Raw genomic sequence first — 11,565 nt, 5'->3', positions numbered from 1 at the left:
CGACTACTGCGTGCCACAGCGCTCATTTTCTTTTTAACCGGTAAAGAGCGCTTTCTATTTGCTGTCGAGCATTGCGGGTGTTGTACGACTGCAGCGTCGATGAAGCGTGCTCTGCTCTGCTCCCCAGAAGGTCTTTGATCACCGTGCTAACTATACGCGATTCCATTTGAAACATGATGGTGAAGACAAATGTCGTCCGCATTCTGGCGTGGTGCCTTCAAGATTGCACTAGGATCTTAGTTTGGTGTGCGCCGTGCCTCTCAGATGGCACTACGATCTTAGTTCAAAGTGCATCTTGGATCGCGCCGCGCTGCCACTGTACGCCTCGCACGCCGACGCGGGCTCGCATTTCATGCTCTTCACAGCGCCCTCGTCCATTGTGCCAAGTCTTGACGAGTTCAGTTTCAAACGCTATCTGGTCGACCGGGCGACCTGGCTATGCGTTGGCGGTGTGAGCCTAGTGGAAAACCCATGAAAAAGGAGATTACGAGTGCGCGTAGGCTTGCTCAAGTTTACAGAGCCCACTGTAAGTGCGCGTTTGGTCGATCGTGTCGCTGGGTGCGTACAGGAATGCTAGGGTGCTGCGACATATTTTCCCTCTTCTTCAACAACTAGGTTCATAGTAGTTGATTGTTTAAAAGACAACCGAGTTGCGGCCAAAGCCGTCGGCACCCATCGGCGTTGCGGTCTCGAGGACCTTGATCCTGTCGTTAATGGCGCGAACCCACTTGTGCGCTTCGGCGGGTGACGGCGCAATAAAGCGCGAAACTTCTTCCATGTTGGCGAGCAAGCCGGGGTTCACGACATGCAGGTCAAAGGTGTTGCCGCGCGCGTAGTTGACAAAGACGTTCCGCGCCGAGGTCTTCGCCAAGTCGACGACTTGGCCAAATCGGCCGGCGCTTTCGAGCTGATCTTGGCGAGGACTGCAGCGAGGTCGTCTTGGAGAGATGCAATGTACTGCTGCACGACAGCGATCTCGTGCCTCGCCTTTTCGACGTCGGGCGACGTGATCTGTGCCAAATGGTCCTGAGCGGCGGCGAGGTGCTCCTTGACGATGCTGCGCCGGCGGAGGAGCTCGGGCATCTGGGCCGTCGACGACGTGGGCTGGGCGACGGCCGACACAATCTCGCGCTACCGACGACATGAGATTAGTTGCAACAGACGTTGGGTACCAGCTCCCGCTTGAGAGCCGCAATGCGCTTTTCGACAGCAGGCGCGTCCATGGTCGCTTCGCTCGGCGCGCGTGACGTCGGCGCGTCGGTGGATGCCGTCGTGACGGCCGACGCTCGTTGCAGAGCTTCCTGCGCCGTGAGGATAGCCTGCTTAAGCTTTTTTCGCCGGGCCATGTAGAGGCTGCTGCTCACGCTGTCCTTGTCTTGAGTCGTCTTCATGAGCTTTTGCACCACGTCGCGCTAATTCGAGACCATAAGATCGCTCTCAGTGCAGCGTAGTCGTACCAGCTCGCGCTTGCGCCCCGAGATGTACATGGTAATCTCGGCTGGCGACGCATTCGGGTGCAGTGGCGCGGGCGCCGTTGGCATCTCGGGCACCAGCTGCTGCTCGAGGCGCGCGATCTTTCCTTTGAGGTCGGCGCGCTTTTGTAGTAGCGCACGGAACGTCTTCTCGTGCTTCGTCTCTTAGAGTCGCGTGCCGACGACCTTGAGGTGCTGCTTGAGCTCCGCAAGCTCGGAGCGCAGGACAGAGCTGCCGCGCTTGGCGTCGAGCGCGTGCGATGCGCGCGTTGAGCTCCGAGAGTTGTCGTCGGTACCGGTCCCGTGTGAGTCCATCCAGTTGTGGCGCTCGCATTGCTTCCTTTACGACCAGCTACGTAGAATTGACATGAGAGCGCGCGGGTGTGACGCTACGAACGAGTTCGCGCTCGAGCTGGTCGAGAGACAAGGGCGCGTAGTCGGCTGGGTCGTGCAAGCGCATGCCATTGCTGCTGTTGCTGCTGCTGCTGGCGCTGCTGTGGCTCGAGACGCCGCGTCCTTTGACCGAGTTGGACCGGCGCTTGCCCTCGGAGCTCATGGACGAGCTGCCCGAGTGCAGCTCTGTGCCGCCAAACCGCCCCGGGCGTCAACGTGCAGCTCGCTGTGGTTGAGCCGGCGCGCGTCGACATCGGGGCGAGCGAGCAGCTCGGTTGCGTTGAAGCGCGCGCGGTCCATGTCGCCAACGAGCAGCTCCATCAAATTCATGTGCGCCCGCTGCTGTAGGTAGTCGTGCGGCGCCGAGTCACTGCTGCTACTTTCGGATCGCAGGGCGTTGCTGCTGGCGCTGCTGCCGTGCTGCCGATCTTGGAGCTTGGTGATACGTTGTTTGATGTGCTTGCGGCGCTGCTGCAGCATGATGTTGTCGACGTCCTTGGTCATGGCTTGCTACAGCTGCGTCTTGTCCATGGCCCACACCTCCTTGTGCAGCTGCGTGACCACGAGCGTCTTCATCTGCTCCGACTCGATCGCACGCAGACGCAGCTTGTTTTCTTCCTCGGGCTCGAGCTCGGTCTCGTCTTCTTCGTCGTCGACCGGGTCGCCTTTCTGCCGCAACACGGTGCACGAGCCATACAAAGAGGAGAGAGGAGCGCGCGGACGAGGCCGCGGCTCATGTCGCAAAAGCCGGTCGTGACGGGTCGCGACGTCTGGCTGATGTTCTCGATGCCTTCGTTGTATGAGTAGCCGGCAATGGACGTGCCTTGGATCTCGACCATGCGGAAGCTAAGGTAGATACGCCTAGGCGGGCGATGCGATGAAGAAAGCACCGTTGGCGCACGTACCGATCCGGCTTGACGCTCCAGTTGTACATTTCGGCAGGGCTCGAGAGGGTGCTGGGCGCAAGCTGCTGCGCAGTCCCTTTTAGTTGGGGTGCCCGAGCATTTTGAGCTCTTGCTTGGTGTTCTTGACCTTCTTGGCCGTCGCGTTCGGGTCGGTGGCCCGCTTCCACACGAGCTCTCCGCGAGCTTGCTCCTCCCAGCGGCCTTCATCTTGATCTTGGTGTACAGCGTGTCGTCCGGCGTGCAATAAATGCCGGCGTTGGTAATTGCCAGCGCCTCGAGCGTCGTGGCCACGCGCGACTGGATGACGTTGCACAAACCGCTGGCGGCAACCTCGCGGCGCGATGCAACGTAGACCTTGGTGCTGAGGAACACTTTCGTGAGACCCGGCATCGCGCAAAAAGGCGTCGATGTGGTCGCGCGCCATCTCATCATTCTCGTCGTCGTCGTGGTCTTCGTCGTCGTTTTCGGCCGGCGGTGCGAGGTCGTCTCCCGAGACGAACGGGACCCGGAGTCGCAGTGGCTTCCTGGCGTGCGCCGTGTACGACAAGCAGGTGGTGCGAGAAGGCGCGGGACGAGCGCGAGATTCGCAGTCTCGGGCCAACGCGCGCAGGTTGCGGCGGAGGATCCCGATTCAGGAAACTAGTCAAGCTGTAACACGCAAGTGTCGTCAAAGATGTGTGGTACCGACTGCCAAACGCGAACGAGCGCCGGGCGACGCATTGGAGAACGAGGTCTGGCCACGAATACCGTCGAGCATGGGCGCGCACGACCACTGTAGGTGACTGCCAAGGGCTGGAAGCTCCGGTCGCCGGAAGCTCGAGCAGAGAACAGATCTGATGCGACGTGGAGCGAGAGGTTTGCTGCGGGCGGAAGGTTGGGGTGGCGCTACCAGCAGTCTCTGGCTGACTACCATGTACAAGCAGCAGGACGCCATGCGCGGGTGCTTGAGCTGGATTCGTCGGGATTGGCGCCGTGAGTTCGCGTGCGCACTCTGAAGACGACGCGGCGCTTGCGCAGCTCCTTCTCCGCCGCCGCCGACGTCGTGACTTGCCGCTGTGTCGACCGTTTTGGTATTGCGCTTGCTGTTGGTATCCGGATCTTGTCCGGATACGCATTCCACCCGCCAGGCTTGATGTGGCTCGGTGTGACATGTGTCCTCGACGAGAGGCATTCGCACGCTGCATGAGAACGCAGCGGTCGTTGCAAGCGCTAGCCTGGTGATTCAATGTCCTGAATCGAAGGTATGAACGACGAAAGAAGGTCCTCGCCCACACGAGTTTCACCGTTCACAGTCGGCAGGAGCGACCGCCCTGCCGTGTGACCGAGGCCCTCGATCGCAAATTGCAGATTGAACAGCGCTCTAAGTTTTACCGATTCTATTTGTAAAAGCACTGCGTTTCGCATTTGTCCTGCTTGTTTTTTACTTGTTTTTACACGACTGAACGTTTGCTTGGAAATGGGATCTTCTCCGAATGCCACGTCATAGAAATCGATTAAACTTGTGAATACCTCATCTCTCGTATACGAGGACGCATTGTAGTCTGGCACACGTTTTACACGAGTGATATAATACGAAATTAAATCACCGCGAGAGAGTGCGGAAGAAAAGTCCATGCAATCGGAGCACTGCTGTCGAGCATTGCGCGTGCGGTGCGTCCTAGCGTGGCGGCTATAAGATGGTACTACGATCTTAGTTTGTAGTGCGTCGCGCCTCTCAGATGGTGCTACGATCTTAGTTTGGTGTGCATCTTGGATCGCGTCTCGGTACCGCTGTACGCCTCGAACGTCGACGCGACTTTGCATTTCGAGCTGTCCAATGCGCCCTCTACAAATGTGCCATTTTTGGCGAGTTCATTTTCAAACGCAATGGTGTCTATTGCGCGGCCTGGTGATACTTTGAATGCTTCGAGATGGCGCGCCACTCACTATGGACAAGAGCTCGGCAGCCACAACATCGTCTTTTCGTGGCACCAACACCAGATATCCGGATAATGTGGCTAACAGCACGCAACTTGTCGAGGTGTTCCTGATTGAGGAATTGGCCGTCGCGGTTGGCCAGACTTGGTCAAAAATACGGAATGGCTTAAAGTTGGTACAGTCGTAAAGTATACTTTTTGTAGCACGTAGCACCAAGTTGCACCATTATGCGCGGTCTGCAGCGCTGGAAACTGGTGTCCGAGGTTATGCCTAATTGTACTATTGGCGGCATCACGAGGGACGTCCACATGGCACATGCCATTTGTAAGAAAAAGGCGATGAAAGACACAATCGCAGCCTCCTTGAAGAAGCCGAACGACGCTCTCTTTTGCCGAATGAATAAAAAAATATGCCCTTACTTCTATGACTATCAGTCCGCGGCGTTGGTCAGCCAGCTCCTCAGGTTGCCGCATCCAGGCGCCAAAGGAGACAAGCTCGCTACGCTCCATGGCCATGACACAGCCGCTGCGTATATCTGAAATGTACGACATGGTCTTGATGTATCTAAGGAGATTGCAACATGAATGCGTGAATTCTACCTCGGTGAGATAGACGGCTGTAGATCAAAGAGAAGCATTGATTTGAAAGACAGTTACCGGTATATCGTACGTTGCAGCTTCACACAAAACATGGAGTCTAGAGCCAGCCGCCGCAACGGAACAGCAAAAAGAGACCGCAGCCGCCACCAAAACCCCAACCAAAGCCAACACCACTGCAGATCATGGCTGGCTCTCTTTTTGCAATCAAGTCGACGACGATCGCTAAAGCATCTCTAGTATATGCACACGGCCATGACGGAAGCGTGGCGGCAGTTTAAGTACGTACATCCAGGGTTTTGATGTCGCTGCATGACGTCGAAGACGCGTATAAAATACGGTAATTTGAGTATATGGCTGGCTCTCTTTTTGCAATCAAGTCGACGACGATCGCTAAAGCATCTCTAGTATATGCACACGGCCATGACGGAAGCGAGGCGACAGTTTAAACGCCTACTAACGTACAATATTCTATCGATTGCATTGACCTTCTCGGGCCCTTCGATTGTTCGTTCTTTTGCGCAACTTTTTTCTCGATGTGTGGAGATCGTAGATGCGTCATTTTGCCTCCTTCCCGTGGCGTAAACAAGTCAATAGCTTGCATAGCGAGAAACAATAAACTATATATTTTGGACCGAAATCTAACAGCAACTAATGGACACGCAACGAGGGGGCGATGACTTAGAGCATGTCTTGAGTCAGCGGCACGTAGCCATCTTCCATCGAGATAATCGACGACCCCTCCTTCTTGGACACGGAGACGGCAACCATGGCCGCGACAGCACCCACCATGGCCACGGCAACCAAGAGCAGCGCTGCTTGGCCCCCAGGGGCATCGTACACCGAAACAAACTTCTGTGTTGCTTTGGCCGAGCACTGGCGCGCCTTGTACGCAAAGGCCGAGGCGTAGTCGTCACCGTAGCGTGCGCCATCGTTGCCGTGGGGGCACCAGGCGTGGACGCCGTTGCAAAAGCGGCTCGTGTCGCAGAGGTCCTCGGCGGCGTGGCACAACGTGTCCTTCGCAATGGTGTCGACGCACTTGCCGCTGCCGTCGCAGTAGTCGACGCCGTCGCACGCGTGGTCGGACGACTCTCCGATCGACGTGCACTCGGTCGTTCGGGATGCAAACTCGTCGCGGGGGCATTTGCCGTTGTAACTCGTGCAATACTCGGGCACGTCGCAAATATCACTCGCTTGGCGGCAGACAACGTCGCTGCCAAGAAAGGTTTCGATGCAGCGACCATGGCCGTCACAGACATCGACACCGTCGCACTTGCCACCACTCGACTTGCCAATGTGTGTGCAGACCTTGCCCATGGGCGCGGCGACGTCATCGGGACAGACCCCACATTCACCCGAGCAGTACTCGGGTTCGTCGCAAACGTCGGCTTCCCGGCGGCAGAGATGCTTCGTGCTTTTGAAGTGGTCAACGCACTTGCCGTAGCCGTCGCAACGGTCAACGTCGTCACACGCGCCGCCCGACGATTGGCCAATCGCGGTGCACTCGATACCCTTGCGTGCAAAGCTGTTGCTAGGGCAGTCGCCGCTAACACCCGTGCACGTTTCGGCATTGTCACAGACGTCGACCGCGTGGCGGCAAATATGTCTCCTCGACTGGAACTTGTCCACACAGCGACCATGGCCGTCGCAGTAGTCGGGTGCGTCGCACGGGCCACCCGTGGACTTGCCCATCTTGGTGCACACTTTGGACGACGGCGCAAACTCGTCGTGTGGGCATTGGCTGTTGTCGCCACGGCAGTACTCAGCCGCGTCGCAGAGGTTGCGGGCCTTGCGACAGACGGTGGTTTGGTCCTTGTAGCCGTTAAGACACGTGCCGTCGCCGTCGCAGTAGTCATTCTCGTCGGCATCGCACGGACCGTCGTTGTCGCAGCTCTGGCCCGGGCAGAGCGTACCGCGCGGCAGCTGCGTGTACGTGCACTTGCCATTCTCAAAGTCCAAGACCTCGCGGCATGGCACCTCGGGACACCCCTCTTCGTCGGCAATCGTCACCGTGTCAACGTCAGCCGAGTCCTCCCGGTAGTGGTGGTTGGCCGCGTAGTCGACATGCGTCGGCCCATACCGAGGCCCTTTGGAGTACGTTGGCTGTACCGGTACGTCAATGATAGGATCGAGAACACCCGTGATGGGGTCGAGTACGTCCGTGATGGGATCGAGCACGTCAATGATGGGGTCGAGAACGTTCGTGATCGGCGCGATGTCAATGATGGGGTCGAGTACGTTCGTGATGGGATCGAGCACGTCAATGATGGGGTCGAGGACGTCAATGATGGGATCGAGTACGTCCGTGATGGGATCGAGTACACCCGTGATGGGATCGAGTACACCCGTGATGGGATCGAGTACGTCAATGATAGGATCGAGTACACCCGTGATGGGATCGAGCACGTTCGTGATGGGATCGAGGACGTCAATGATGGGATCGAGCACGGGCACGATGACGTCCGTGATGGGATCAAGCAGGCCCGTGATGGGATCGAGCACGGGTTCGAGTACGTCCGTGATGGGATCGAGCAGGCCCGTGATGGGATCGAGCACGGGCACGATGACGTCCGTGATTGGATCGAGCAGGTCCGTGATGGGATCGAGCAAGGGATCGAGTACGTCCGTGATTGGATCGAGCAAGTCCGTGATTGGATCGAGCACGGGATCAAGCAAGTCCGTGATGGGATCGAGCACGGGATCGAGTACGCCCGTGATGGGATCGAGCACGGGATCGAGTATGTCCGTGATGGGATCGAGCACGGGATCGAGTACGCCCGTGATGGGATCGAGCACATTCGAGATGATATCGAACAACTGCGGCTGTAGCTCTGTTTCTGCCGCAGCGAGAGCGCGGGATGTTGCAGTCGCCTTCGTGACGTCCTTCGACGCGACAGATGCCACGTCTTTGTGAGCGTTGGCATGGACGATGATGGCTACCGCGAGGTACACTCCAATGCGGGTCTTCATCGTTGGTGAGGAAATCGAGAAGTGAACATGTGTGGCATCATTGTTGGCGGGAGATTTGAACGGGCGCTCGCCCGGCCAAAATTTCGTAGCCAATCACAACTTGCAATGCCTTATCTGGACCAATGAGATTCATGACCGTTCGTGAAAAGTTGCATGAAACCACTGGGGCGAAAGATACGATCTTTCCCGCGCCTTTGCTCGTGTGTGCGTGTCGTGTGGGGCCTCGGCCGCCACTAAATAGCTATCCTTCCACACGGATTGAGTTCAAAATAAAATACCACGATGTGATAGGCCAAGGGAACAAAGGTGAGCGAACAATCGAGACTTCTCATTGGTGTAGACAACAGTATTGCAGGACGTTGTGGCAGGCCCATACAGAGCGTCACTCGTCGCCAGGACTCCGTCGTTGGCCCGACTCGGTGGCTCGTCACGCATGGATAGGTTGCGCCATGTCTACATCAACATCGTGTGAGGCCTCGGCCTGAGGCCTGCGCACGGCTTGCCACGTACCACGTGCCTTGGTTGGCGGCGATTCCAGAACTGCGGCAAGAACACTGGTGATTGGCCACAATCTAGAGTCTTGCCGCTCTGATTGGCTTGAACGCTTTGGCGTTGACGGAAACGAGGGAGACCGACGAGGAACACTGCATTGCGACCGAGCGACTCCTCATGATGGCGTAGAGAACGCTGATGGAGTCCTCTCGAGCGCAATGCAGCAGTGTCAGTGGCGCCTGAGGAGCCTCGGCGTCGTCTTTCTGGCGTCCCTGTCGTTACTATTGGCGTTCGCCATTTACAACCATAATTACCATATTTTGGTGAGCACAGGCCCGCCGCGCCGGCGGATCGACGAAAATGAAATTGGGAAACAAAATCGCCCCATACTTGCCAAAGTGCTAGACCACACTTTGGGGAGTCTAAAATGCTTTGTGAAGTCGCCGTGCGAGCTCTGTAGCGAGAGCAAATGACAGCGGCAAACAATTTGATGATATAATGTGCTTTTTCGCTATACTGAAATACTGTACGGGATACGAGGCCTCATCACGTAGCGGTATCATGCGCATTTTGTCTCCCTCAGCCACATGCAACACACTCTCAAACATGAACAAAAAGAGATGATGTCCTCGGTTTTCGCGACTTCGCCGCATTTTCAACCGAAATTACATGTTGAATTTCGTGAAAACCGATGCTCGGCAGTTCGAGTTTGGTATGAGTGCCCAACCAACGACGGCGCCCAACAAACTGGTCGCACACCGGGTCAAGACCCATCGCCAGCTGTGGTAGCCAGTCTTACGGTCCTTGGAGCTTTGGAACCCCGCGATGTCACATAAAGTATTTGGGCAATTCTGCCACCACCTCAAAAAATGGAAAATAGATTTGCGCGTGATTGCGCTACGTGCAGCGTCAGAAATGACATGTACGTCATTTAAGAAGTGTGTGGAGATGTATACACGACTGCTACATGATGCTGGCGCGTATGTGGGCTGCTACTCGTCGTTGTGCTAAATGGTTCTCACACTATTTACGACGAGTGAACCAAGTCTTGTGATTGGCTAGAAAGAATGAATAATTGAGCCAATAAAAACATCCATTCCAGATCGAGCGAGTTACATGAGCCGCGCTGCGGATCCGCAAGCACGTGGACGCGCGCGAACATCGAGAAGGTCCGGCGCGACGATGGGCTGCACGAAGAGGCAGAGCGCACTGCCTTCCGCGAGAAGCGCAAGCGGAACCTCGACGGCCGCTTCGAGATGTTCAAGAAGACCAAGCCGACGCCGCCGGCTGTGGACCTCTTGGCGCCCAACAAGATCGCGCCGCCGCCATTCGCTAGCATTGCGAAGTACCCAGACGATGGCATCGCGCTTGGCGGCGCGCTGAGTCCGGTCCACTGCCTGACGGGTCGACGCAAGCCTCCTTCGCAAGCCTGCCCTCCAGCAGAGCCAAGACGACAACGACGCCACCGAGGCGCCATGTGCAGCGAACGCCGACCCCATGGCTGCGATCGCGGGCAGCCCAAGGTGCTCATGGCCGCTGCCAACGATACGCGGGAAGCCGACGAGCTCGACTTTGCCGGTAATACGACGCACACGGAGCTCAAGAAGACGAAGACAGTCAAGTCATCGTCGTCTTCCTCCAGTCGCATCGACCAGCTTCGACACGAGCGCGCCGAGCGCAAGGCCGTCGGGCAGCGCCGACTCAAGACGCTCCTCCGGCGCTAACGTAGAGCTATTCCATGTAGATACTAGTATACTATTAGTATAAGTGAAAATACTAGATGATTTTGCAATGAATTGATTTGTATATTCGAAACCACGCTCTATGCGCGGAGCCGCAACACTGGGATCATTTCAGTGGCCAAGGACACGTCTGTCTAGGATTATGAAGGCTCAAAGCGCCATGTATTGGCTCGCGTTGTGCGCGTCCAACCTTAATTTTCGTATTACCATAAATACCAAATATAGCCACGTTCGAACGCCAAACGCAAGGTGAAGCGAGAGTTGGAGCACAATTCGCGATTGAAAACGAAAGCGCTCATACTTGGCATGGTGATAGAATGCACTTTGGAGAGTACGAAACGCTGTATGTCGTCACTGTTCGAGCTCTGCGGCGAGAGTTCTTGACAATATATTGAGCATACTATTTGAAGCTAATATTTCCCGGTAGAGTGTATGAATGCAAATAGTATAATAAAATGCTAGCGGCGCCGTAGCGGACTCTAGAGCCACCATCGTCAATGTAACATACTCTCCGATACCATGTAAGAGAGATAGCGCTCTCGGATTTGGCGAGAACGCAACATTTTTACTCGAATTATTATGTACAAGTCGGTGAACGACGCTCGGCAGTACGACGTTGCTGTGAGAGTCCAAGCGCCTACCACGTCCCAAACGCAAGTCGCTGGGCCACTCCATATACATAGCCAACTGTGGCTGCCCGCGTCGAAGTTGGTCGAGTTTTCGAACTGCGTGAAAACACGTTGTGCATTTAGGCGTTTATTTGACCGCCTCGAAAAATCAACGTTGGGATTCGCATGCATGCGCTGCGTTCGGCGTCCAAACCTTCATCTCCATGATACCAGGATGCTATAAAACGACAGGAACCGGCGCAGCCTCGCATTAACGCGTCTGTGCGGCGTCGATCGTGGAAGCAGTGGTAGATTGCACACTATTTAAAATATGTCAGCCTGATATACTGTTATGATGTCGGATCGCTGAGTCTGTGAATATCAAACTCTCAATTCAGGCCTTATCGTCGCCAATAGCGTTCCCAAAAACAAGTATGGACAATAAACTATCCATTACGTTCAAGCACTAT

The 11,565-nt window shown here is 56.0% G+C and overlaps 2 protein-coding genes across 2 annotated transcripts; both read right to left on the bottom strand.

Moving 5' to 3' along the window:
* Window positions 1–634: 634 nt before the first annotated feature.
* On the bottom strand, window positions 635–3,160 carry SPRG_22212 (hypothetical protein; the record flags this gene model as incomplete). The annotated part of the gene is made up of 10 exons (XM_012347249.1): window positions 635–899; window positions 959–1,131; window positions 1,173–1,412; window positions 1,458–1,636; window positions 1,866–2,049; window positions 2,082–2,375; window positions 2,406–2,534; window positions 2,588–2,726; window positions 2,771–2,821; window positions 2,940–3,160. 10 exons carry the CDS (start codon window positions 3,158–3,160, stop codon window positions 635–637), a joined length of 1,875 nt encoding a protein of 624 aa, XP_012202639.1.
* Window positions 3,161–5,964: 2,804 nt separating this feature from the next.
* Window positions 5,965–8,253, bottom strand: SPRG_20550 (hypothetical protein; the record flags this gene model as incomplete). The annotated part of the gene is made up of 1 exon (XM_012347242.1): window positions 5,965–8,253. The coding sequence occupies one exon, from the start codon at window positions 8,251–8,253 to the stop codon at window positions 5,965–5,967; it is 2,289 nt and encodes a 762-aa protein (XP_012202632.1).
* Window positions 8,254–11,565: the final 3,312 nt, after the last annotated feature.

The sequence above is a fragment of the Saprolegnia parasitica genome (genome assembly GCF_000151545.1).
Source record: "Saprolegnia parasitica CBS 223.65 unplaced genomic scaffold supercont2.34, whole genome shotgun sequence".
NCBI classification, from domain to species: domain Eukaryota; phylum Oomycota; class Saprolegniomycetes; order Saprolegniales; family Saprolegniaceae; genus Saprolegnia; species Saprolegnia parasitica.
The sequence above is the reverse complement of the archived record's forward strand: the minus strand, read 5'-3'. Positions and strand labels throughout refer to the sequence as shown.